The sequence below is a fragment of the Zootoca vivipara genome, chromosome 2 (genome assembly GCF_963506605.1).
Source record: "Zootoca vivipara chromosome 2, rZooViv1.1, whole genome shotgun sequence".
NCBI lineage: Eukaryota > Metazoa > Chordata > Lepidosauria > Squamata > Lacertidae > Zootoca > Zootoca vivipara.
Window position 1 is genome coordinate 67,152,624 of NC_083277.1, and position 27,508 is coordinate 67,180,131.

The 27,508-nt window shown below is 42.9% G+C and overlaps 1 protein-coding gene across 1 annotated transcript in view; it reads right to left on the reverse strand.

Moving 5' to 3' along the window:
* The window catches only part of TGFBI (transforming growth factor beta induced), a 43,028-nt gene that overhangs the window by 1,917 nt on the left and 13,603 nt on the right, over positions 1 to 27,508 (reverse strand). Inside the window, exons 3-16 of the mRNA XM_035105495.2 lie at positions 22,214 to 22,278; positions 19,905 to 20,062; positions 17,849 to 18,013; positions 17,184 to 17,330; positions 16,893 to 17,034; positions 14,925 to 15,137; positions 13,630 to 13,767; positions 11,896 to 12,032; positions 11,177 to 11,313; positions 9,444 to 9,574; positions 5,431 to 5,555; positions 4,085 to 4,187; positions 2,806 to 2,885; positions 1,711 to 1,735 (exon numbers count right to left, since the gene is read on the reverse strand). Of these exons, the coding sequence (XP_034961386.1) occupies positions 1,711 to 1,735; positions 2,806 to 2,885; positions 4,085 to 4,187; positions 5,431 to 5,555; positions 9,444 to 9,574; positions 11,177 to 11,313; positions 11,896 to 12,032; positions 13,630 to 13,767; positions 14,925 to 15,137; positions 16,893 to 17,034; positions 17,184 to 17,330; positions 17,849 to 18,013; positions 19,905 to 20,062; positions 22,214 to 22,278 (1,766 nt within the window). The remainder of the gene's footprint in view (positions 1 to 1,710; positions 1,736 to 2,805; positions 2,886 to 4,084; positions 4,188 to 5,430; positions 5,556 to 9,443; positions 9,575 to 11,176; positions 11,314 to 11,895; positions 12,033 to 13,629; positions 13,768 to 14,924; positions 15,138 to 16,892; positions 17,035 to 17,183; positions 17,331 to 17,848; positions 18,014 to 19,904; positions 20,063 to 22,213; positions 22,279 to 27,508) is intronic.

Here is a 27,508-nt window from a genome sequence, read left to right on the forward strand (position 1 = left end):
ATTGCTCGAAAGATGCTTTAGAATGTGCCTACAGTGTTTGTTTTGAACACTGACTGCAATCAGGCACTCATTCCCACATACTTAATTCCACTGGATTTGCTAAACTTCATTAAACGAGGTTGGATGCCTATGGGAATAAACTAAAGAGCCACAGTGCTCTGGCATGCCACATGACAATTTGCAAGAATGGGGTGATATGATATTATGGTATGCTATCTCCTTGACAATGGTGTATAGTATTCCCTTGACTGGGTATGCACTGAGACCGCTAGCTGTCTACTGACCTATATATTATGTTTACATACACAGCATAATTTGTCGTGAATTTGGTGGCAACATCCTGAGATGACAGAATGAAGAGTACCACTTTAGATTGCAGGTGGGGAAATTGCATTTATAAAATATGTCCCTCTGTTAAAACAACACCCGGCAAGCCCTCCCTTGTCACAGAGCAGGGAACAGACTGAGCCAGAACCTTGTTCTTATTTAAAAGGAGGTGTATTTTAAAATGTGGGGAAGTGTTCAAAAACATAATCTACCATCTGCAGGCTGAGATGGCATAGACCACTCTGTTGCCTCAGGATTTTAGCACCTCTGTTGCATGTCTAGACCAGGCAGGACAAGAGGAGGGGGACTGTTTGCCCACTATGCAAGGGAAAGGAAACCTGCCCCTAAGCAGCCAAGCAATGTTCCCTATCTCCGGGTAGGGCTGGGAAGAAACCCTGACTGAAACCCTAGAGAGTGGCTGCTGTTCTGTGTGGGCAGTACTGACCTAGATGGTAAAAGTTAAAGGACCCCTAGACAGTTAAGTCCAGTCAAAGGTGACTATGGGGTTGCGGTGCTCATTTTGCTTCAGGCCGAGGCAGCCACCGTTTGCCCATAGACTGCTTTCCGGGTCATGTGGCCAGCATGACTAAACTGCTTCTGATGCAACAGGACACTGTGACAGAAAGCAGAGCACACAGAAACGCCATTTACCTTCCTGCCACAGTGGTATGTATCTATTTATCGACTTGCACTGGAGTGCTTTTTGAACTACTAGGTTGGCAGGAGCTGGGACAGAGCAGCAGGAGCTCACCACCGTCAGGCGGATTCGAACCGCCGACCTTCCAATCAGCAAGTCCAAGAGGCTCAGTGGTTTAGACCACAGCGCCACCTGCATCCCTATTGACCTAGATGGACCAGTGGTCTGTCTCAGTGAAAGGAGCAGTGGGAGATAGGGAAATATGGCTGAGCATATCTCCCTACTTCCAACACATGTTTGTGTTTTGACTGGGGCATTTCACATTCCTTGTTATCTCTAACATCTTTTCATAGCTGATCGTTCAACCCAGCCTTTGCGAATTGCCCTGGAAGAGCCTACAAGAAACAAAGAGAAGGAAAGCTTCACTAAGAAATGAGGGAATGACCTTGCTTCCCAGAAGGGTACAACAGCAGGCAAATTCAGAGCGGGTCCAAAGTATACATGACCCCCACTAAGAGTGTGGCTAAAAATGCTTCTGTTGGCCAGCACCCACACAACACTCATAAGATATCAAGTGAAGATGCCTGGAATATATGGAAGTCCCTGTGAGTGTATTAAACAGGCCCATGTTCTGAGAGAACACAAATGGTTCTCAGGGGTGAGGCATGGGGTGCAACTACAAATCCTGGGAGCTGCCACACCACAGAGGAACCATTTAAGTTACGTGGCATGTAAATTTTGCTTACCTAATCGAACATTCCTGTGGGAAATCTGCAAGGGCGAAAAAAAGAGAGAAAATGTTTACATTTGTACAGATGAAATAAATCAATCATATTTATATAATTTTATAGCAAATTGATGTGCAGTTGAAAACCCCAAACATAAACATTCCCTTAGTAAGTATGGGTTTTGCCCGTATTAGAGCAGAAGGCTGTTGTGTTGCGGGGGTGAGGGCAGGAACCAGTGGGCTAATCCAAAGGGAGCTTGTGTCAGAACAGCATCTGTGTGCCCTGCAGTTCCCGCTGCACCACTTGAAAAGCTGCTGTAGGTCTAACTTCAGCCCTCGGCTTCTGCCACTGTAAGCCTCTTTAAAGATGGAAAGAAAACTGGGAGGAGCAGCCTGTGCCTGGAGGAGGCCATTTGCACCATAGCCATTACTTCTGAGGCCATTAAAATATGGCTGAATAAGAGGCCAAATGAGTGATTGCATAGCATCATTTAGGGAGCTGGTAAAAAATATTTCACATCTGATCCATGGATACCAATTCCACTGGTTTTGTATAGTTCACTACATACTTAGGATTGTGATTTTAGGAGGGGACTGCAGACAGGCAAATTTCACTGTAATCAGTGGGAGATCTTTCCAAGCAAGCACATTTTTGGATAGGCCTCCTGCTGCAAAGCTCTATGTGTGGGCAAAGTCCTTAACTCACATGGGCTCTCTCCCTGCCCTCTTCACAGCATGTGAATATAACTGATCTGAAAGATAGCAGCCTAAGACACATCTGTTTACCCCGGCCTTTGCAGGAGATTGATGTGTTCAAGGTCTGTTGTAATTACATTGCCCTCTGCTGTGTTGATTCTGAGAGCCTGAATATGATGATGATGATGATTACAAAATTAATGGTTAAAGGTTTAGTGGTTTTATTACAGTTTCGACTAGATATTTTACAAACTGCCCCAGGATCTTAATTGAAGAGAGCAGTTTAAAAGTGGAACAAGTAAATAAATTGTAATAATTTAATTTGAATGCAGGTTCCAGTGATATGATCTCTGTTGTCCATGTCCAAATAGAGGGAAATTAGAAATGTCTCTATATGCTGCTTGAGCATTATGCTTACCTTGGATAATGCAGAGGCTTGCTTGAAGATTTCCATTGCAGGGTCTGCAGGCTCATCGCTTCTTTCGTTAGGCCTGGAAGCTAAAAGACACAAACAACATTCAAACAACATTCAAACACACTTGTGGATGTTTTCTGCTTCCATTAATTTAGAAGACCAATTTACAACGTTCTGTTGTAATGCTTTTATTTGGGGTTGGTTTTTTGTTTCTTGAGCTACCTTAAGCATCAAATGAAGAGGCAGGACACAAATTTATGGAACGAACTAAATGCAATGGCAACAACTCTATACCAGTGCTTTGAACTCTGCTAACAGTCTGTCCAAGCAACCAAACATTACTGCTCTGTGTGCAAACCCAGAAAATTCCACATACTATCCTAGATACCTCCTTAAGAGAAATGCTTTGTTGCCATATGCAGGAAAGGGAAAATACTACAGCTGGATTGTACATTGTATTTTTAGGAGTTGTCCGCTGCTCCTGTCATTGCCCTCCATCCACCAAAACTGGTAGACTCTTTCGGGAAACACAATTAAGAACATAGGTTGGGTGTGGGGAACCTTTAGGCTTCCAGATTTTGTAAAACTACAACTCCCATCAGCCCCAGCAAGCATGGGAAATGGCTAGGGATGATAGAAGTTGTAGTGTGGTGCTGATAACGCCAAGGTTGCAGGTTTGATTCCCATATGGGACAGCTGCATATTCCTGCATTGCAGGGCGTTGGACTAGATGATGCTCTCTTCCAACTGCAGTCTTCATCACTTCCATATTAAGTAAAGAGGCCTGGAGCTCAGATCAACACCACTACCATCATTCTCACGGATGAGTAGGCAGGCAAACATCCTGTTTGTTGTCAAATGAGCCAAGGAGCCCTTTCAACTGGCTCACTAGGGGCAACCTGCTTGTAAGCTGACCCCCACCCACCCAAAAATATTGTGTGCAATTTTTATTGTTAAATTGTCAAAGGAAATTATGATTCACAGTCCTGCAAAATCACTTTCCCTTCTTCCCTCCCAATGTTTCCAATCACGTATATGTCACATGCAGTTTTCCCAACGCTTCATGTGCGCCCTGTTGAAGTGAATGAGGGCTTTAGAGACTGAAAATATAATGTTTCTTGGGAAGATGAGAATTACCCACTTGTTTCCTGCTGCACAGGACATGTGCATTTCACTGCTGCTCCACAGTAATAATAATGTGACCTTAACTCCTTAGGAAAGAGAAGGAAACCTGAGGGAGGGGGTGGAGATCTCTTTTATTCCTGAAGCTAACCTGACCTACCTGGTAGTTGTAAAATGGTATTCACAGCATAAATCACACCATTAGTGGCCATAATATCAGCTTCGGCCACAGGTTCCTTGTTGACATTTACGATGTGGTTTTTCTTAAGAGAAAAAAAGAAGAAGCAGAGATAAGTCATCAGAAACATATGCTAGGAGAAATAATTCTAGAGGAGAAAATATGCAGGAGGTTTTTTGTCAATCTTCTCCAAAAGACCCAGCAGCATATTGCACTGAAATCTGCTGCACCCAAGCAGTTGTTTTAGTTGTTTTAACAAACTAATATGCCTTGAGCAAACTTCTGTGTTCAGAGGCCTGGGATTCCAATAAGTAAGAATGTGGATGCAGACTATGTTAAACAAATGTAAGATTGCTTTTTGTGGTTCCTCCCTTGCAGGCAGCCACAAGCAGACTCCTATTTTCCTGCAGGCTGTCCCTTGCTCTGCCAGGCCAGCATAAGTCTTGAGGGGCACTAGGCTGTGCTTAATCCCCAAAACACTGCCCTGGATCAAGGAATGCATCTGCTGCATAAACTATCACAATTACGGTATCAATAGAAGCTCAATGTGAAGCTGTTCATGCCATGATTGCTAACAGCACTGCATGTGTTTTTGACAAGTGAAAAGAAGGTTATTAAAATGAGATAATGTTATTATGTAACAGTACAAGTGTCTAGACAGTGTGTGTATTTTGTTGGTAGTTGCTAACCATGCACAACTGGACCTTCTCTTCCAGCCTCTCTCCCTCTGTGGATAGTGTCATTATGTAGCTTTGTCATAGATGGGACCGGACTTAGTCATGCCCAGGTTTGAAGCCTGAAGGTTCATGTTCTTGTTTAAGAGAGATGATAAGCATCATTGTCTAGTTTCCTCTAAACCTTCCATGACAACCCTGTACCTGTTCAGATTATATGTCAGGACAAACCTTGAACTATCTCCACTGCTCTGGTCACTCCCAGAAGTGAATGAATGGACAGGAGATAGAAGATTTGAAGAGATCACTCAGTTATTGTGAAATAAAGCCCACATTTCCTCCGTGGTGCGGAGAGGAGGAAGAAAGAGTATGCAAAATTGAGGCTCACGTCTAACCTTCTTTTCCCCTCCCATAGTAGAATCCTAGGGAGGTACAGTTTTGTGTGAACATGGTTAACTGGTTAATATTAGGAGTATGTCCTTGTATTTATAACTATCCTACATGATTTCTTACAAAAATGCAGGGAAGGAAGCATAAGTACAGAAATGAGACATGCATCAATAAAACCATTGTCTGCTTTTCAGAAATTCAAGGTATTTGTAGATAAACAACTCAGCAATTTCACAACGAAAAGGGGGAGGGAATTGAACTTACAGTGCTGACTTCCAGTTTATCACCCTGCAAAGTCTTCATTCTTACAACGGCACCAACTGCTCCACTAACCAATATTTCATCCCCGATGTGGTACTTCAGAATACTGGCAAGTTCTTTAGCATTACCTGGGGGTGAAAGAGACCCAAGATATGTGTTATAGCTCATTTTACTTGTTTTGTGGTATTTAGGAAAGAAAATAAAGTATCACCTAGTAAGGTAAAGAGACAAAGGACAGTATCAGAGGAGTATTCTGCCTTCCACTAACAGTATGCAGCTGTTCCATGAAGTCAGACTGCAACCATATATCTCTAGAGTGCCCATATTCAGATTCTCATGTATGCTGGCAAGCATTCCATCCATCAAAGAAACTCTTAAGTACCGAGCAGCTGAAGTGTTTTGTGCAGCAGGAGGAAGGATGCAGTATAAACAGCTATACAGTGGTACCTTGACTTACGAATTTAATCCGTTCCGAAGGCACCTTCCCATAGGAATGCATTGGAAATGGAAAAATTCGTAAGTCGAAGCAAACCCATCTAAAAATTCATAAGTCGAAAAAACCCTATCTAAAACCGCCACGGTTTCCGTTCGGATGTCGATAAATTTGTAAGCGTGCGGCCATGTGCCCCATCCGTAAGTTGAAAAATTTGGTTGTCGAGTCGTTTGTAAGTCGAGGTACCACTGTACTATATTGCATAGAATGTACTGAAGTTATTTGACTTAGCTCTTCAAATGCATGAATGTGTGATCTGAGTGATCTGCAATTTTTTTTGGGGGGGGGGGACACAGGACTTTAAAAAAAATACTTGGAACCTCTATCCTTTAACAGCAGCTATGATTCCCATAGTGCTCTGGGTTTTTTTAAAAAAAATAGTAAAACTGCTCATTTGACATCACATCATTTCCTTGCAATATTTTTCTGCTATGCTGCTGCAGCTGGTGCCTTCATTGCTTATGATGCCTTTGTCTCTATCTGTTTCTTCCATAAGCAGAAGAGGATGCCAACATATACTGGCAATGAATCATAGCAGCTTATAAATCTGATATCTGGCAAGTGTTTCCAAAAGTGGCAGAAGTCGTACTGGAAAAGAAAACCCCGATGCTGTTTTTGGAAACAGGTGAAACTGAACCAAAATGTTTGAAGCTGTTTTGATAAACCCTTACGCATTACTGATCTTTTCCTCTGTGCCTTTACCAACAAAGGGACATTTGTAAAACAGAAAATATCACGATCCCCAAAACACCCATCTAAATTTGCTCTCTATCACAACATTGATAAATCCATTCAAGAAAGGTTCAAGGCCTCACTGTGAAAAACAGATTTCGTGTTTCAGTTGGTCTTCAGTGAACTTGGAATCACAGCTTGGATGAGATAAATATGTACACTTTTGACTCCTACAGTCTCTGGCAAAGTTTTAGGCTAGAAAGTAATAAGCAGTTCCTCATTTAAAAGACAGCACTGGGATTTCAAAGGAAGCATTGCAATTATATTGCTGAAAATTCACTTTCATCTCTCATGCATCTATGGACTGTTTTGGCATTGAATTCAGTACTTCTCTATATGCACTTTGCAAAGCATGTGCAAAGGCATAACACTGGAGGTAATGAATTTCAGGATGTTGTGTGTGAATCTTAACTCTGGACAGATCCATAGCTGCCAAGTTATCCCTTTTTTACAGGGATTTTCCCTTATGCTGAATAGGCTTCCTCGCGAGAAAAGTGAAAACTTGGCAGCTATGGACAGATCGTCAAGATTTTCTCAGCTCCAGAGTGAAACCGAAATTCCTGAGATGCAGAAATGATATGCAGTCAGACATTATACCATCTATATAATATATACTGCCATCATAGAATAGAGTTGGAAGGGACAACAAGAGTCATATACAACCTACTTCTATATTTGCTCCAAACAATTCAGTAGCAGGGGATTGGACTAACCCCCTGTTACTGAATTGTTTGGAGCAAATATAGAAGTACAGTAGGTTGAGTGCTCACTGGAAGGACAGATCGTGAAGCTGAGGCTCCAATACTTTGGCCACCTCATGAGAAGAGAAGACTCCCTGGAAAAGACCCTGATGTTGGGAAAGATTGAGGGCACTAGGAGAAGGAGACAACAGAGGACGAGATGGTTAGACAGTGTTCTCGAAGCTACGAACATGAGTTTGACCAAACTGCGGGAGGCAGTGGAAGACAGGAATGCCTGGCGTACTATGGTCCATGGGGTCACGAAGAGTCGGACACGACTAAACGACTAAACAACAAGGTTGTGCATTGTCCCAAATCCAGCTGCAGCTACAAGTAACACATCCAAGAGATAAAGCTGATCAAACAAGAAATCACAGCTCTTCTTCCCCTTTTCCTCTTACATAAGTCTGCTCTTTGCTATATATTCCCATCAATGGTGATTCATTGCTTTCAGAGGAGTAAGCTAAATATTTTGCTTACAAAGCCTCAGAACATTTTGACTGTTCACATCTGGGATGTTTCAGTTCCACAGCTACTTACGGTAGCTACAAATCAGTTACGAACTATTTGTGCATTAAGCAATCGAGCAAATGTGCAGACTGCTGCTCTGCGAACTTAAAAGGATAACTAGCTCCCATCAGCAGATGTTGCATTATGATGTCACAAATGGGATGGGCATGAACCGAGAAAAGCCATTGCACTAGAACAGCTCATATTCTTTTCTAAGCCACAACTATTTTTTCAGTTCAGGGAAGAGAATGTTTCAATATTTACATGAAAGATAATTGAACAAGTTCACATACCCTTTCCATATAGGGCTTCCAAGCTGAAGCTTTTTTCTTCCACTGGGCCTGGGGCCTATGAAAATATCATCCCTGTCCTTACCAGCCCGCTAACATTCATCAACATTTATTGATGGCCACCTGTGATTTCCATCTTCCCTGCTATGATCCTTGGCAACTCTTTTAGACAGGCACATGACATTTTTCTTACTTAGGTCCTTCAGTAGCCCAGGCATGGTTTCCCTCTCTCTCTTGAGGAACATATTAGAAGTAGTTTTTTAGATGTTGTTTGTTAACCTCTTTTGCGAGCCACTGTTAACAGAGGGTGTAGCATATAAATACCCATGCACCACAGCCCACACCACTACTACTGCTTGTCCATCTTATCCACCCTGACATCTTGACTGATACTCTTCTTTCTTTGCCTTTTTTCTACTCCTTCATTACACCTGCCAATATTCCATAAAAGTTCTAGGAAATTTCAAGGACTGAGGCATAAGGGATTTCTGGACTGTCTATGTCTTTTCCCCACAGACAGACAACTGCACACATGGCAGAGAGACTGGCAGAGAGACTATCACTGCCTCTCTCTTACCGACTCGCTCTTTCACACATACATAATCATACACATAGAGGGAAAAGAGACTAGCTCTGTCTCTTTCTCTCACAGACAACTAAACTTGCAATCACACATGCTAGCATATAGAAAAACAGGACATCCCCCCTTCCTCGTAACAGCAGTCTGATGAGTAGGGGAGGGAAATTCAGCACAGTGGGTGGCAACTCTGCAAAAAAAAAAAATCTTTTCATTGTGATAAATTGTTGGGATCTGGTGCACCCACCTACCCACCCACAAAGTTTGAAGGGCCTGAACTGTCTCACCATGGGTGTAGATCAGGCATCCCCAAACTGCGGCCCTCCAGATGTTTTGGCCTACAACTCCTATGATCCCTAGCTAACAGGACCAGTGGTCGGGGATGATGGGGATTGTAGTCCAAAACATCTGGAGGGCTGAAGTTTAGGGATGCCTGGTGTAGATAGTAAGTCAATGTCACCTCATGGACAAATCATTCCTTGTGACATCAGTGAAAACCAGAGCCACCGCTTTTGCAACCTATTGTCTCCATCCCATGGATGAGCAAACAAAAGAGAAGCTGGAATATGAGCCTGGAATAGCACAGAATGCTGGAAAGCTCACTTATCCAAGGAACTCAGTGTAAGTCATCTCAATATCTCACACATCAGCCAAGCAGATCTATGGACGTTTACCCATAAGTTTGTTCAGCTCCCCTTGCGGCATGGCTCGGAAGGCTTCGTTTGTTGGTGCAAACACTGTGAAGGACCTTGGCCTGTTCAGCGTTTCTGTGAGGCCTGCAGACTGGATGGCAGCCACTAGAGTGCTGTAGGAAATACACAGAGAAAATACGCATTTAACGCTCAGGCATTTTCAAAGAGCAGTTTAAAATGTCACGGCTGAAATAACAAAGAGGTCCAGCACAGAGCTCCATATATGTCCCAACGTGTACATAGAACTCCCGAGCTAGTGGGCTTCTCTGTTCCTTTCGCCAGAAGAGATAGCTGTGCATAGGGAACCCTGATGTGCCTGCAATATATTATTAGGGAGGAGCAAGGAGCTCTTAAGCAAAGACTTCCCAAAGAGAACTGGCTGGACACTGCTGGAAACAGGATGCTGTAGACCTTTGTGTTGGCAGTTCACATGTCCCATTAGAGCGGCAGTGCAGGGTGAGGCACTCAGGCGCAGGAGCCAAAGATGGCTTTCCAGGCGCCTCTCTTTGGCCCTGCCAAAGGCCACACCCTCCTGAGTACTTTTCTCTGGCCAGAATATGTTCTTGAACTCTGATAATGCTTCTTGCTTGCCTGGAAGGAGGACAGAGGAATGTGTGTGGTTTGTTGGAATATAACCTACTGTACCAAGGTGAGCGTCACACCATTGCTCTTCCCACTTTTGCATCTGGCTACTTTGCAAAAAGTTCCCCACTGCAGTATTAGAGCAAAAGCACCCCAGTGGCTCGACTGGGTGCTATTTGCATTCAGGTGACACAGTTCAATCAGCTTAGAAACCTTGACCACCGCTGTCTTTAATCATGAGCTCTTTTTTCTGCAAAAGGGAATTAATACTGCCCTACTGCACTTATTATTAAAGAGGAAAAGATAAAGTACAAACACTTAACACGGAAGGAATTATAATGAAGTTAGGATCTACCGGTAATTAAATTGCAGCATTCGTCTGTGTTCAATTACTTGCAGGCAATCCTAACCCTGACTGCGTAGCACTGGGTCTTAAAGTAGAGGCGGAACCAGGGTTGATGCAGCAAATGGGCTTGAACTGGAGTTCCTGCCACTAAAGCTGCATAGGATCTAGTAAATCCTTGGTCCCCACCAGCTCTGTCATCTGTCAACATCTCCAGGCAGAAGAAGAAGAAGAAGAGTTTGGATTTGATACCCCGCTTTATCACTGAAGGAGTCTCAAAGCGACTCACAATCTCCTTTCCCCTCCTCCCCCACAACAGACACCCTGTGAGGTGGGTGGGGCTGAGAGACTTCAAAGAAGTGTGACTAACCTAAGGTCACCCAGCAGCTGCATGTGGAGGAGCGGAGACGCGAACCCGGCTTCCCAGATTACGAGTCTACCGCTCTTAACCACTAAACCACACTGGCTCTCCAGGTCCAGGAAAGACTCCTGTCTGAAAAACCAAAGAGCTGCTGCCAGTCAGTGTAGACAATATTGACCTAGATGGACTAATGGTCTGAATCTGTATATGACAGTTTCCTATGTCTGTCTTCCATACTATATATATTTTTAAAAGGCTTAAATCAGATAATTGATTTTTAAAAAGGCTGATTAATATTGGTGGGTGGTGTTCATCTGACCGATAGATGATCCTGCATGCTATACATGAATGGTCATGGTTCTCACTAAAGCAAAACCACTTCTCCTGCTTCACTGTTCTCACGCTCACGATACGAACTAAAAATGTCACCTGAAACGATCATCCGCTTTGAGCACATCCATAACGGTGCCAAGAGGGGGAGTCAGCACCTTTTCCATACTGAACAAGGTTCCAAATCTTCCTCTTTTGTCGTGGGCAGCAATGCAGGCATTTTCGATGCAGAGAGTCTACAGGATGGATTGGGTTTTAATTAAAAGCATCACAGAAGTTTTAAATGATTTAACTTTCCACACTAGAGACCCTGCACATCTTGGTCTATTGTGTGAGGCCTAGAAGCACTTGAACACCAATTGACTAGTAAATCGGACATTCCCCCAAGGCTAACAGTCTCTCGACTGCATGCTGATCAAATGATTTAAAAGGCAGAACATTCACACAAATCAGCTCAGTGTAACACTACAGTGGAATCAAAATCCAGTGTTGTGTGAAAAGAACTTTCCAATGCAGAAAATGAAGGAACCAGCTTGTTCATCTATACTGAATCACCAGGCCTTGTTCTACTGTGAAACCCACTGAATAATCTTAGGTCAAACACAGGATTGCTGTGAGGACAGAAATGAAATAACCCCATTTAAACTGCTATGTATGAGTACCTGGTGAAAGGATTTTATTTGAACTGATTGTTGTTGTTGTTATTATTGTTACTACTATTATTTCCCTACCCTTCCTCCCAAAGGATCCCAGAGCAACAACCCCACTTTGAGAAGTTAAAACTCAAACTGGGAGGAGTAATTAAATGGCAAACATACATTGCGGTACACAAATACTCTCAGTTGCTTGCCACTCAGAGTTTCTAGTTTCTGTCCATGGAAAAGGTATTTAGAGGAAAGCTGCTCTTTAATAATGTGATCCCGGAGCATGTTCCTGTCTGGTGTAGGAGTCTGATCTGCAAAACGAAATAAAGCCAAGAGTCATAGTTTTATAACAATGCACCTAAAGCATGCTGTTGTTTAGAATTTTGTTGGAAAATGCAAGTTTCAAAGTGTGACCCTCCCCCACTGCAAAATGGGGCCGGCAATTGCTTTCTTTTAAAATGTAGTCAGTGTCTGCAAAAACAAAATTTGCATCTGCAACCCATGTGGCTACACAGAAAACGTGCTGAGGGAAAAATCGTGATTCACACCAGTGGGCCATCCTTGTGCATCACTCCGATAGTTCCTTAAACTAAAAATAATAAAAATGTTTTTTATAACAGAAGAGGAAATGCTGCTCTAGTCAACACTTTCAATTTTTCAGTGCAGCATGCACAATTTCCTTTGTAGCTCGTGGTTCCACAGTATGAGGACCAAGGATACTCCATTGCCTCTTTCTCCCTCCGTGTTGAGAGCCAAAAATCAATGTTAGTGCCAATGTATTTCAAAACAAAGAAATTGCCATTCAGCTTTTGTAACAAAAGCAACACAGAATTCTGTGGCACTTCAAAGACTTAATGTTACTGAAGCGCAAACTTTTGCACCACTTTGTCATAAAGTTCTAGCAAATGTTGATCAAGCTCATTTTTTTAATCGCCTTGGGTGAGAGATAGCCTGAGGTCCACATGACAGCCTCAGAGTTCTTGAGAGGAAAAGCAGGACCTAAAGGTAACATCTAAGTAGAGAGTCAGAGCAACTGGTACCACTGAGTAAATCTGTAGTGAGGAACCCGTGGCCTTCCATACATTGCTGGACTCCCATCAGCCCCAGCGAGCATAACAAATGGTCAGAGATGACAGGAGATGTAGTTCAATGAAACCGGGAGAGCCCTGGTTTCCCCACCTCTGCTGAACACCGCCCATTCATCCCCCAAAGCCAAAACACACAATGAGCTCCTGTGACAAGAACTGGGTGTTGTGTTGACAAGACAAAAGGCAGGATTCCCACCCCACCCCCATATCTATCATTTCAGAGTGGTTTCACACACACTGTAATGTTCATTCAATCAACACCAGGTACCCCTATACTATGCATGAATTAATAGGTGACCCTGTAGAAACAATGTGAATTATTCCACTGATATGTATACATTCAGAAGAATGTGGATTCTTTCAATCAGGCAGAATTGTGAGGTCCCCAGAAACTAGTCAGCGCAAATGAAGATGATCTTTGGGGAAGCAGCATGCCTTTACAGTGCCAATATCACACTGCTACATACTATAACCCAGACTGGCTGGTCCCATGTGTGATGGGCATATTCTGCATGCATTAAAGCTACAGCATTTTACATTCGCTTTTACAGTCATGCATTAGAACAAATAACACCAAAAAATAAAGAGATGTGACCTTAACTTGCAACTTTACAAGCTCAAATTGACTTTCAACAATAAAATGAAGCTTTAGAGACAGCTCCATGCATGCGGAGTGGATTATACTCTCTCCTCCTTTCCAGTCATCACTGTCACACGCCACCAGCAGTGCCCACCAGAGAATGGATTGTGTCCTGAGTTGATTGATGCTTCTGGTTCTGCTACTAGGCAGATTAGAGTGCAGATAAGTGCCAGAGCTTACCTGTGAAGAAAGAATTGATGGGGGCAAGAACTGTCAGCCGCTCATTTCCAGTGAGATGCGAACTGAGGCCAGCTCGCCTGAAAAGGTCCATAGCCTTTGAAACGTCGGAATCCTGACCCAGCTCCAACAAAGTTTTAGCTGCAATTAAAAAAGAAGAGATGTTAACATAAGTCTCAACATTCATATTTATTACAGAAGGGGTAACTGATGAATGACCAGAGCAGGGATCAGCAAACTTTTTCAGGAGGGGGCCGGTCCACTGTCCCTCAGACCTTGTGGGGGGCCGGACTATATATTTTGAAGAAAAAAATGAACGAATTCCTATGCCCCACAAATAACCCAGAGATGCATTTTAAATAAAAGGACACATTCTACTCATGTAAATTGGGCCAGATCCGGCCCTTGGGCCTTAGTTTGCCTTAGTTTGCCTACCCATGGACCAGAGCTTTAAATTAAATTGAAATATGCAACAAAAATATGTGTATTCTATTACAGATTCATTGTGTGTGTGTCTTTTAAAAATGAGGCTTTATGGTTCATTTTACATCTCCATTTCAACGCTCATGCTGTGCTTCCACTATCAAAAAAACAAACCCAGAAAGATTTGGCATTTCCATTCTTAATTTTGTTGACACTAACAGGCATCCCCCAAACTGTGGCCCTCCAGATGTTTTGGCCTACAACTCCAATGATCCCTAGCTAACAGGACCAGTGGTCAGGGATGATGGGAATTGTAATCCAGAACATCTGGAGGGCCGAAGCTTGGGGATGCCTGACATTAAGCTTATTTTTAATATTTTTTCTCTCTGTCGAATACCTTCATGTATAACCTCATTTTAGAAGTGGGAAAGCTACACTGTGGAAGACAAGTGACTCAGATGGAACATCAGCTGAACTGACAAGGAATTAGGCCAGTCACAACTGGGTCAGGTAGTTGTAGTGCATTCTCCATATATTCAAATAAAAGAATACAATTGATGGCAATGAGCAGGGGTGGTTGCTTAAAAGGTATAATCGAAAGGTACTTAAAATGGATATAATTTATATGAAGAGATGCTTCTGGGCAGGTTGGCTGGTGTCTCATCTGCACTTTGCTTTGCAGTGTGCACTGCTATAAGCAACGGAAAAAACCTACAAAAATGAGCAGGATGTCCAACCCCGAACACAAAGGAACTGGAGCTGAGACCATGGGGGTCATCCCCAAACAACAGCCCTGGCGGTTAAGCTGCACCGTTCACACTGGCAAGCTCACCAATCTTGTCTGAGACAAAATCATAATGGGAAAAAAGGTTTACCAGAGTCTGGGATGAGTAATTCGTTGACAAAGTGTATGACGCCATTGGTCGCGATGACATCCTTGTTAGCAATGATGGGCCTTCCATTAAGAGTCAGTTCGTCGCCATTGCAGCCGACGTCCAGCATGTTACCCTGCAGTGTTTCCATTGATAAACCAGCAATAATGGCTTCTGCACACATAGCCGTTTTCAAGATGTGATTGCTCAGCAGGTCTACGTGGAAACAAAATATACCAAGCAGATTGGAAAAGAGTGAAAATCCCTTTAATTTTTTTTGAAAGGAAAGATATAGTGGCTTGAAAATTGCTACCAGTGTGTCATAGGCTATGGAATGAAAATTAATGTGTCATAGGCTATGGAATGAAAATTAAGCCAAACAACAAGGTATCACATTTAATCTGCTCATCCCCCCCCCCCCACAAATGAACAAAATACAGCTTAAAGATTTGTTTACAGCTCAGTGTTTCAATTCAGGGGCAGTGTTTGTAGTCTGCTGTATGTACATATGCACACTAATTGCAAGCGGCTGGAGACAAGGAAAGTAAATAGGACAGCTTTGAAGCCAATTAGCATCATTGCAATGTCCTAATTTAGCCACAGAATCTGGTACACTTGAGATATGTACGAAGTTTCCCTGATGGTTTCCAAAAACATTTCCACTTTGCCAAGAAATGAGTTCAGGAAACTCATCTGCAAAAGCAGACACACACTTTTTAATGGAGGTATGGTTTTGATTTTTAAATTGTGTAACGGTTTTTCAAAATTAGTTCATTGTGACTTTTGCTGCTTTATGCTGAACTTAAAAACTGTTTGATTTCATGGTGTGAGATGCCCAGAGGGGAGAGGGATTTAATAAATAAATAAATTTCCAAATTTTTCTTCCCCCCCCCCACGTTTGATCAAGACCTGCCAATGTTGAGCATTGTTCTCCATTTCAAGGCTCAAAGACCTGGTTTATTTGTGCTTTAGTTTCCTGCTTAGGAGGCGAGTGGGTAGCCTTGAGTTTGGTTTGGTGTTTTCAAAACCAGCTTGCTATTGCTGCATAGAACCAGGCTAATGCTCATCTAGCACATCGTCCAATGTGCTGACCAACTTGCTATTGCTCATCCAGTTCCCCATGGAAAGTGCTGATGAGCTTGTTATTGCTTATCTAGTTCTCCATTCATCTGAGCTCCCTGTCTGCCTTCTGGCTACTGACTCAGAACAAATGCAGCTTCTTCTTTTTCCCATGGCCTTCTCTCTGCATTCCTGCCTTAAAACCAGGGGGTGGAGAATGAGCAGAGAAAGGCCACCACCATAGCAGCGGGTCATGCAAGCAGAGCACTGGGCTATGGGGATTGAAATCGGCCTTCTCTTCTGTCAGCTGTCCTTTAAAACCTTACTGGGAAGGAGAGGGGGAGATGGTGGGGAGGTTGGTGCAGTGCAAGTGCGCCGGCAGAGCCAATCAGGTGCTCCTGCTGGTACACATGCACCAGTTGGACTTCACCACATTGTCCCTCCCCTTCTCCTTCCCAGTAAGCAGCAGCAATGCAGCTGTTGAGAGTTCAGCACAATGCCCATTTGCTACTAACTTTAAGGAGAGAAATCAGAGAGAGAAAAGATTTGAGGTCAGCGGTATGTCACTTTGAATCATTACAAAAATATAAGTTTCTCCCCACCCCTTACCCCTGAAAAAATTAACATTTAACCTTGCCTTTCAAGATATGGCAAAGTTATAAAATCATCAGTGAATTACACAGCAAGAAAAAGTATAGCAAAATTCCAGAAAAATCATCTGACCCAGATTCATTACTAACATTACACCATGTTTACTAGCTGGAGACTTCTGGCAAAACCCTGTACAGACCCCTGGAACGAATTAAGTTTGTATCCAGAGGGTCCACTGTATGCTGCTTAACTGTAGAAAAAAAAAGTCAAAGTGGTTTACAAATTATATCTATGTACAATGGACATTTCACAGCTGTTTACCTTTCAGAGCTTCTGGGTCTCCTAGGATCCTGGTTAGGGTTTCTGGTGGGATCTTCTTAAAGGCTTCATTGGTTGGAGCCAGCAATGTAAACTGGCCTTCATTTTCCAAAAGATTGTTGAGACCAGCAGCTGCCACAGCAGCCTTTGAATAAATACAAAAGAAATGGAGTTAGGCATGTTAGAAAGGAAAGAATCCAGCAGGGATACAAGTTAATAGATTTTCAAGAAAGTGATCTCGCCCTAAATGGGCATCAAAGGATATATTGGGTTATCTATTTGAAATGTACTTACTCTCAGGGTTTCAAGACTATCTTCAAGCTCAACAACTTGAAGGATGCTGTTTGTTGTTGTGGAAATGACTTTGTCTATCAGGTGGACCACTCCGTTGGTGGCTTGATGGTCAGCCTTCAACAACCGAGCACAGTTCACTGTCACGATCTGGGGAACACAGGGACCATACAAATAAAAACTAAAGCTAGTACAGTATATGATTAACATATTATATTATGCCAGTGGAATAATTGGTCAATAGCTGGTTTAAAGAATTCCACGTATCATTTTCTCTATCATTAAGTCTCTGTGTCCTTAAGAGGAACAGGGGGGATTCTAAAGGTTGTCTATATGGATCTGTGAGAGCCACCTTGAAGGATCCTAGTGATTTGAAAGTCAGTTCCATCCTTTTAATAAGTCAATAAATAAGTTACTCATTTATTCTTATTTTTAGAAGTGTCAACCAGAACATGAGCTCATAATGGTGGCTGGCCCAAAGCCTTCGGTTACACCACTCACCCCTTATACTGGGAAAAGCCAGTTCATATTAATACATCTGGTAGAACAATTAAGTTGACCATCTAAAATAGAAGCAAAATAATATCCTGTGCTCTTTAAAGAATATTTGGTACATATTAATTGTCCTTGTGGTTTCAGTTTTCCTTGCAGTTTTACCAAATACTCACTCCATTTGGATAATGATGGATCTGTACATCTATATTTTGGTACATTGAAGGCAGAGTTGTTCCATGTTTCAGATCATCCGTAAGAACTCGTTTATTCACCATATGGTAGCGAAGAGCATTTAACAGCTCAATGTTAACATTGCTCACCAAAGAATCCAACATTTCCTGAGAAAAAGCAAATGAGACCAAATACTCAGTTCCACTGAGCTTATTCTCACAAAGCCATAGATCCCAATGCTTGACTAATAGTACCTGACTATTTCGACCTGCTTCTACCTCACAAGCAGGAAGGAAATATGCTCAGACTGCAACTGCCGCCCCTACAGTGAGGGCTAACAACTCTGTCAGTGGAACAACATACAATTGCTGGGAAGATTCCTTGACTGCAGCTTCTTGTGTACAGCTCCCCAGGTGAAAGGGGAATGCAACCTCAAGCTAGCAATTGTGATAATTGCACTACCTAGCTCCCATCCAATGAACTGAGCCCATTGTGAATAAAATTATACAATGTCTTTCCTCAACCTTGGGTCCCCAAATCTGTTTACAACTCTCAACATCTTTGACCACTGAGGTCCTGCTAGCTAGGGATGATAGGAGCTGAATTCCAGCAACATCTGGGACCCAAGGTTGAGAAAGGTTGTTCTAGATCAGGCATCCCCAAACTTCAGCCCTCCAGATGTTTTGGACTACAATTCCCATCTTCTCTGACCACTGGTCCTGTTAGCTAGGGATCATGGGAATTGTAGGCCAAAATATCTGGAGGGCCACAGTTTGGGGATGGCTGTTCTAGATCTTACTTTCAGCTACTGGCAGCCTTTTGTATTTTCTGCTTTAAGAGAAGTCATTTCATCTAATCATCCCTCTTTCATCCCTCTTATGAATGGCTATGGGAGGCACAGGAAAAGAAACAGGGTAAAAGATAAGCAGCAGTGCTCTTGAAAGTTGCAAGGGTTAAAGAACACAGAGTGGGAGCTTGAGTAACTAAGCTGCTCCACTGGTGGGGCAGTGTTGTGGGCAGGCCACCTGCCCTCCTGCACACAGTGGGGGCAGGACCAAGCCCCTGGGTCCTTGGGGAGTCTCCAGCCGCATCCTGGCCCTAGCCAATCCCCCCTAGCTAATCCGACTGGCTGGGGGGGGCGTGGCTTGGGTAATTTAAGCAGCTGCATGGCCAGGGATCTCCCTGTTTTCGCCTACCTCGTAGCAATTGTCACAACTTTTGTAAGGTTTGGCAGTTAGGCTATGGTAAAACCTGGTTTGGGGGAGGGGAGGGGTGGCCATCACCTGCCCCTCCATTTTTAAGGGTGTTCCGTTAAAGGGATCCGGAGGTGTGGATCTTGTCTGAAGCCCAGGTAGGGGCTAGGGCCATGACATGACCCCATCGGGGACCCCGGGGGAGCTCTTAGTTGATGTACATCAACAGGACTCCCCCTATTGGTGGTTGACCCTTACTGGACTACCTGCATGGCGGGTAGGAGTCAGATATAGTCAGTTCAATTCCAATGTCTAAGCCAATACCACTCACATTCTGTAACCAATAAAGTTGTGGCCTTTATTTGCCCATTAACCCAAAATGCTGCGTTGAGGTGTGATTATTAAACATACGGGAGAGGCCTCGGGGTCTTGACATGCAACTAGGAGCCCCACTGGATTTGTAGAGCAGCATCCTGTTTTCACAGTGCCCAACCAGATGCCTATGAGAAGCCATCAAGCAGGACCTGAGCTCCGGATAACTAAGTGTGATCCCAATAGTTCCTTTATTTAAATCATTTGCATATTGCCTTTCATTACAAAGAAATATCACAGTGGTTTATGGAACAAGAAAACACCACATTAGAAAAGGTAACGCTGAAATAATATATAACAATGTTTAAATGTGAATATATGTATAATGATATATTTTAATCATGGTATCTGAATATTCTTATTTCTTCATTTAAAATAATGATTCCAATCTTCTTACTGTGTCCTACCCACTTTGCGGATAGGCCACCTCTATTTTTCATGATCTCCTCAACACATTCAAAGTTTTGGAAACTGAAGTGACACTTATTCTTACGGCAGGCAAGGACGCCCAGGCTTCATTGGTTGGGGCAAAGATTGTGTAGCTTCCAGGGCCTGTGATTTCAGCACTCAGGTTAGAGCTGGCAGAGTAGAGCTGTGTGGTTGAAGCCCCAACAATTCCAAGTGTTTCATATAGGTTGGAAAGAGGCAAAGCTGTTTAAAAATAATAATACAGATGACATTTCACTTTGACAAGGCAGTAGCATAATCATAACATTTAGTACTTCACCATAAAAATGCATGTTACATGGAAATGCTTGTAAGAATCGCCCAATGACCCATTTTTTTAAACTGAAAAAGCTGCTTTGCGAGTGGAGAAATAGCAGGGGGAAAGCAAACTTCACCCTTTCTCCACCCACTATCTTCCTATGCGAAATTGCTCTCCTAAGCAGCCTTTGTTCCCTATGCATTTTCAAGGGCATGTTCACATCTGCCCTAGAAAACGCATGTTTGAAACAATTTGGTGGCAGGGAAGTCACTAGGAGGGACTATTTGCAGCAGGCAGTGAGTGTGGGTAAAGGGTTAAGCACCCTTATCCTCTCCTGCTATTTCTCAGCTCCAAATGACACCCTCCTTGGCAAAAAAGGAAAAAGGGCTGTCCTGGTACCATTACATGTACTAGAGCAGGCATCCCCAAACTGCGGCCCTCCAGATGTTTTGGCCTACAACTCCCATGATCCCTAGCTAAGAAGACCAGTGGTCAGGGATGATGGGAATTGTAGTCCAAAACATCTGGAGGGCCAAAGTTTGGGGATGCCTGTGTAACTAGAGAGTAATGTCCAGCATGTTCCAGACATGACAGAAGGCATGGGAGCTGAAGGAGGCAACTGAGATAACAATAGATATGTTTGTGCAGAATACAATGAACTTAGCAACTGCCTTTTGCATCAAACCAAGGCTCAATCTTGTCCAGCATTCTATTCCTAATAAAGGATAAAGCTGGGCTCTCTGTGGGCAGTGACAAGGAAGCATATTAGCAGCAATGACAGACTTGCTCACAGCCAGGTTATAAAGAAAAGAAAAGGGAGGTGAAGTTCAAACCTAATACTCCATGCTCCCTGCGGCCACCCTTTAAGATTGCTTAACTTTTAATGCTAATTTACTAGCAATTTGGTACATGGGACATTATTAGCTAGCAGCTACTGCTGCAGAGGCAGACAAACTGGACTCTACCCACCCTGATGGTGTTTTGGGATGGGAAGGAAGATGCAGAGCATGAAAATCCTCACTACTACATATTTTACATGGCTGTTTATTTGTATACATTTTAAATTTTTATATATGGATGTTTTATGATGGCCTATACTTGTATAAAGGTTTGGCAAAGTAAGTAAGATATTGTGTTTAATTTGATATTGCTGCTTAATATGTACCATGATGTATTGCTTCTTATTATGAAATGTATTTATTTGGCTGTTTTAATGTTTTGTATTGTATGGATATTATGTACTGACATATATTGTGCATTATGTTTTATGTTGTAAATGAAGGGAGGTATATAGTTTTTCAAAATAACTTAATAATGGTCAACCAGCTGCTTCTTGCAAGCCCACAAGCAGGCACAGAATGCAACAACCCACCCCTCTTGCTTTCCCCAAGTAACTCATGTTCAGAGGCATGCTACCCTTGATTTCAGGTAGTCATCATGCCACCCTACATTCCAGATAGCCATCATGAGTAATAGTCACTAATCAATGGGGAATAATGGATCGGGGAACTCTAGGGGGGAGGGAAAGAAAAATGAGCAGAATTGCCAAGACTGCTTGCCTATGGGAGGAATAGGTTTCATGCAGACATCAACAGCAACCCCAATGGTGACAGGAATGATGGGGAGAAGGACGGTTTGGGTTGAATATTAGGAACTTGCCTGCACCATGCTCATTTTAAGATGTTGTCAAGAAACAATTTGGACCCAGAAGAGTAGTAGCTCGCCATATATTCATTAATCAGTGAACTACATCTAGAGTGATATCCAATATTAGTTGACCCATTTATACCAACAGTTCTAAGTAACTTAAGTGCATTGATTTCAATGGGTTTCGTCTGCATATGACTAACACTGGATTTGCCTTGTTGGTTACTGGCTGCATTCTGTACTCCCAAAATGTAATGAGTAAAGCAGCCTGGGGATTAAATGAGCTGCTACTACTCCCATCATAATGTCTGGATACTATACTAGGCAAGACACCTCCTCCTCACTGAAAGCTACCTGTGAGGCTCACTGGCTGAATCAATGTATGCACTGATGCTCCCACACCATCCCAAATTTGCACAAGGTATTAGTTTGTACTTCAATTGATTTACCAGCTGGACAGCCTTTTTCCCCTGGAACTTCTTCATATCCTGGACAACATTCGTAGGTAATCATTCTGCAGTGAGAAAGAAATGCCGCATAGTCAAAGCAATGGCTAGCTGTCATGCCAGTTTCAATTGGTTGCATGGCACAGAGCTCCAAAAGACCATACCAGAGCATACCATAGATGGAAGATCTCATTATTTGCATGAATGGTGAGCTGTTTGTCACAAGCATATCAGGTGCTGAATCTGCCAATGAATATTTGCTGAAGCATTTAGGTTTACTGTTTTTCAGCCTTTTGTGCTATGTTTCAATCGCTCTGTTTATTGGTGTTTTGATAGTTTCTTTACTGATTTATGGGTGTGGTTGTTTGTAATTTAAAGTAAATCATAACAAATGATGCTTAAAAATGATGCAGTGTGTGTGTGTGTGTGTGTGTACAAAATTAGAAGCAGAAGGCTGGGTTTTAATCCTCCCTGGCATGCTAGTTGTTCACATGAAGGCTATTTGGATCATGGGGCGGCAATCAGACACACAACCTTAAGTAGCACAGTTTAATCAGGCAGTATTGTGACTTTTGAGTGGATGATTTGTTTTTAAATTGTAGCACAGGTACCCCCATTCTATACATTTGACCTCCGTTCACATATAGACTTTATATTGTGGTCCAAACGCTTGCCAGCGATTATAGGGATGGCTCATACAAGTCAAGTTTCCCAGCTGAAGATGTAATAATGCTCACACCTACCTGAACTGGAATTACCTTTCTACTTGCAATTCTCATCATGACAACACTCAAAATGGGACATTGCAATCACAGCAACAGCCTATGAGGGATGCATGTGTTTTCCTTTCATACACCACTTCCTCACCATAAAAACAGGCAAACACAATCCTTCCCCCCCCCCCCATAAAATTTTATTAAGGCTTTTCATAATACAATACAATTTAAAAAATCTAAATAAAAACATAAAGAGAAAGAGAAAAGAAAGTACAGAGTCATCACTTAACTTTAAGTTAATCCTTGTCTCACACAGAAAGAGGTGGACCATCCCAGCTCTCATCTGGGAGCTTCCCATTCTTCCCCCAGTTTCGCACCCTGGAAGATCTTCACTTTCCTACCTCTCACACAGGGTCCTTCACCAACCATCCATCACCTTCATGGGTGTATAAATGCAGAAACTGAGACAATCTATTTTCACATACACATAGGCTTCATTGCAGTCCATAGACCCAAAATAAACAGTACAGCGATGCCATACATCAGCAGTTATTAAGCTCTGGGCAGCCTTACTGGCCAACAGAGAAACTTTAGCCTTCCAAGAGAAATTTTGCTATGGCCAGTGTAATAGTATCAGGCTATCTCTGGACTACAACTCCCATCATCCCTGACTATTGATCATGCTGACTGGCGCTGATGGGGATTGTAGTTTAACAAAATATGGAGGGACACAGGTGCCTCACCTCTGCCTTGGAGCTTCCAGCAATCCACTAAAGGTAAAGTAAAGGGACCCCTGACCATTAGGTCCAGTCGTGACCGACTCTGGGGTTGCGTGCTCATCTCACATTATTGGCCGAGGGAGCCGGCGTATAGCTTCCAGGTCATGTGGCCAGCATGACAAAGCCGCTTCTGGCAAACCAGAGCAGCACATGGAAACGCCGTTTACCTTCCCGCTGTAGCGGTTCCTATTTATCTACTTGCATTTTGACGTGCTTTCGAACTGCTAGGTTGGCAGGAGCTGGGACCAAGCAACGGGAGCTCACCCCGTCACAGGGATTCGAACCACCGACCTTCTGATCAGCAAGCCCTAGGCTCAGTGGTTTAACCACAGCGCTACTACTTCTTAAATCTTAAAGGTGTTAAGTCGCAGTTCTATACTTGCTTACCTGTGACTACCTGTGAACTCAGTGCTGCTTACTTCTAAGAATCAATGTATGGGGTTGTGGCTTTCAATTACTTTGTTTAGCTGTGGTGTACACAGCCTCATGAAGAACAAGCAGAGTGTTTGGTAACAGTCTTTTGTTTCCACTTTAAAAGGAATGAACTTGCAAGTGCTGTGTTTTGTTAGCAGATTAAGATATTTTGGGAACCACTGGCCTTGTACACCACATTTAATCACTGTTTGGATAACATTGTAATTCCATTATGTTTATTATCTTAACGAAGCAACCTAGTGTTTTCTCTCATGGGCCCACCAGTTATGGAATATTACTTCTTCTCCTTGAGACATACTTTTTGCTTCCTTGGATCAAATTAGAGCTCTCAGCCTTAAAAATTAGGAATTAATTATTCCCTTGGTGAAGATGGCCTCATTTATCCCCTGTACTTATTTGGATGGGCACAGGGGACACATCAATTATGTTGTGAGCAGAAAGATAAGTAAAGCAGCAAATGCTCTTCTGCGATATAAACCAAGCAGCTAAGCCAATTAGTTGTGTTCAGAGGCTTTAGAGAAAAAACAGAAGCTGGTCAATTGCACACACTAATGAACTGTCTGATAGATTTAATAGCTCTTGGCTTGCTCTTTCTCTGCTCTTGAATGCTATTAAATGAAGTCACCATAGTAGACCACACTTTAATTAAGCTACAATTTATGTACCAACTTTTTTTCACTTTACAAAAAATGCTTCCTACATTAATGCAATTTTTTTTAAAAAAAAGGCAGCAACAGACCATGCTTTAATATTCATAAGGAAAGCAGGTTCATGATTTCCCCAGGGTTGTATTATTTCTAGCTTTACAACATTTAGAAGAGACAATTTAATTTCAGTGACAAAAATACAAAGAATAACAGTGTGTTGACTGCTGACCTGAGTTGTAAAATTGGTTGAAAGGAAGTATACCCAAGAAAACACACACACACACACACACACACACACACACACACACACACACACCTACCTCTCTATATATATTCTGTGGAGGGAGGTCAAGGGTAAAACTATTTCATATGTCATAAAAATGAGCAGGGGAAACACTATTGAATGAAACAAAGTTCTTCGAGGTAATTAAGATTTAGCATGTAGCAAATACCTGTACATGAGTTATACTGTAGAAGCAAATAAATTATGTGTCATAGTTTCCAAGCAAAATTGCACCAAAAAATCCAGACTGATTGTCTAGACGTTATATATTCCATGTGGGAAACGGTTAAATTGCTTTCTTTGACTTCTAGAGATCTCAACACCCCACTGGTACAACTTTTCAATCTCATCTACCCCTACTTTCTCTTTAGAAAAAAACCACACACACACATACTTTGTATTCCTTAATTGTTCTTTTTGGACACAAAAGAGCCAATTGTATATTCTCTCAAAGTCTAGACAGCACTTTGGTTCAAAACTGGAATAAACACAAAGAAATGATTAAAGGCAAGTCCACCCAAAGTTTAACCTAAAGAATTCTTCGAGAACTGACGTCGCTTCCCAAAGGCTTATTTATAGAGAGATGGGAGGTTAATGAAGTGCGGCTAATAGGCCAGGAACCTAATGTACACAAAACTCAGGAGGGCAGTCTTAATGTGGAGGATCTGCTTGGGAAGACTCTGCAGAGGGTAGGAGAAGCTGTGGAAGTGACCTCAGCTTCAAAGTAATTGGCAAGAGGCCTGAAAGAACTAATAGCGATAATTTCTAAACCACTGGGTTAAACCACAGAGCCTAGGGCTTGCCGATCAGAAGGTCGGCGGTTCAAATCCCCGCGATGGGGTGAGCTCCCGTTGCTTGGTCCCTGCTCCTGCCAACCTAGCAGTTCGAAAGCATGTCAAAATGCAAGTAGATAAATAGGAACCGCTACAGCGGGAAGGTAAACGGCGTTTCCATGTGCTGCTCTGGTTTGCCAGAAGCGGCTTTGTCATGCTGGCCACATGACCTGGAAGCTGTACACCGGCTCCCTCGGCCAATAATGCGAGATGAGCGCCACAACCCCAAGAGTCGGTCACGACTGGACCTAATGGTCAGGGGTCCCTTTACCTTTACAGTTATGTCACATATCTTTTGAATCTGGTTAAGATGTACATATTTGTTTGAGTAATGCTGTGTCTGTGAATGTGTGCTCCATATCCCGATCCACCTCTGTGCTGGCAAGCAGCTTATCATCATGCTATGAGGGCATGTCCAGATAGCAGCGAGTTTGGGGTGGTCTGGGTACACTGGTGGGAGTGCCTGCAGCACCCCAATCTTGCTGACAACCTGCCCCACCGCTGCCAAGAGTTCTGGTGATGCCTCTCCCCCCAGTTGCTCCTGGTTGACAAGCACTTCATTGTTGATTTAATGCAGGAGACTTCCATTTGGGTTGATCCTGCAGCCTGTCCCACCTCATTCCCTCTCTCTGCAGCTGTTCACACCCCTTCACTTCTTGCTGCTTCCAGCCCATCTCTTAAAGGAGCTTCTCCCTGACCCAATGGTAAAGCCAGTGTGTGCAGCAAAATATACGGTACTTCCAGCCTCCAAACACTTATCTGCAAACAGAGCAGCCTGTGGCCATACAGATGTTGGTTATGTCTGCTGCAGCACATCATCGCAGCCGAGCCAAGCACTTAGATCAGCTGTTCAGATATTCCCAGTTCAAGTTGTGTTAAGTTTGGGCTCCAATAAGCCTTTCTTGTAGATTATATTGTGGCTCTCAGCTCAGCCCAACTCTGTGCTGCATTGAGTTCCCTGGGTCATAGCAAGGTTGCTTTTGAGTAATAGCTTGATGGTTTCCAGACCACTAGGGTCAGAATCTTATGTCCTTTGACTCCCTTCCCTCCTTCCTTGGGTTTAGTTCCTGCCTCCTTTCTCAGCCTGATATGCTGGTTACTGAGCACTGACCTTCTGGTTTCTGGGTTACTCCTGGCTCCCAGAAATATGTACCACTAAATAAAACATTAACTAAAACAAAGCAATATTTTTGATCTTCTCTACTCCCTATTTATTTTGAATTGGTCAGCCTGCCTCTCTCAGTCATAGGCTAAGCAACAGTAACACTCCCCCCCCCCCGCCGCCCAATTTGTCATAAAATCAATCACCTTTTGCGGGCTTTGCAGTGTATAACTAACTATAGTTGGAGCACGCCCAACAAAACCAATCACGATAACAATCATATTCGGCCACTCATCACTCTTCCAAAGCCCATACACATCAGAAGTAAGTTAATCACCTCAAATGAACACTTCAAATAATACAAGAATACAAATTGTCTCCCATGGTTGGACACACAATTGTTCTGTGTGTACACAAAGCAAAATGCATGTAAGGGTGATAATTACCCATATTACTCCACACTATTTGCCTCTTTTCTTCACATTCTTACTGTAAAAATATTG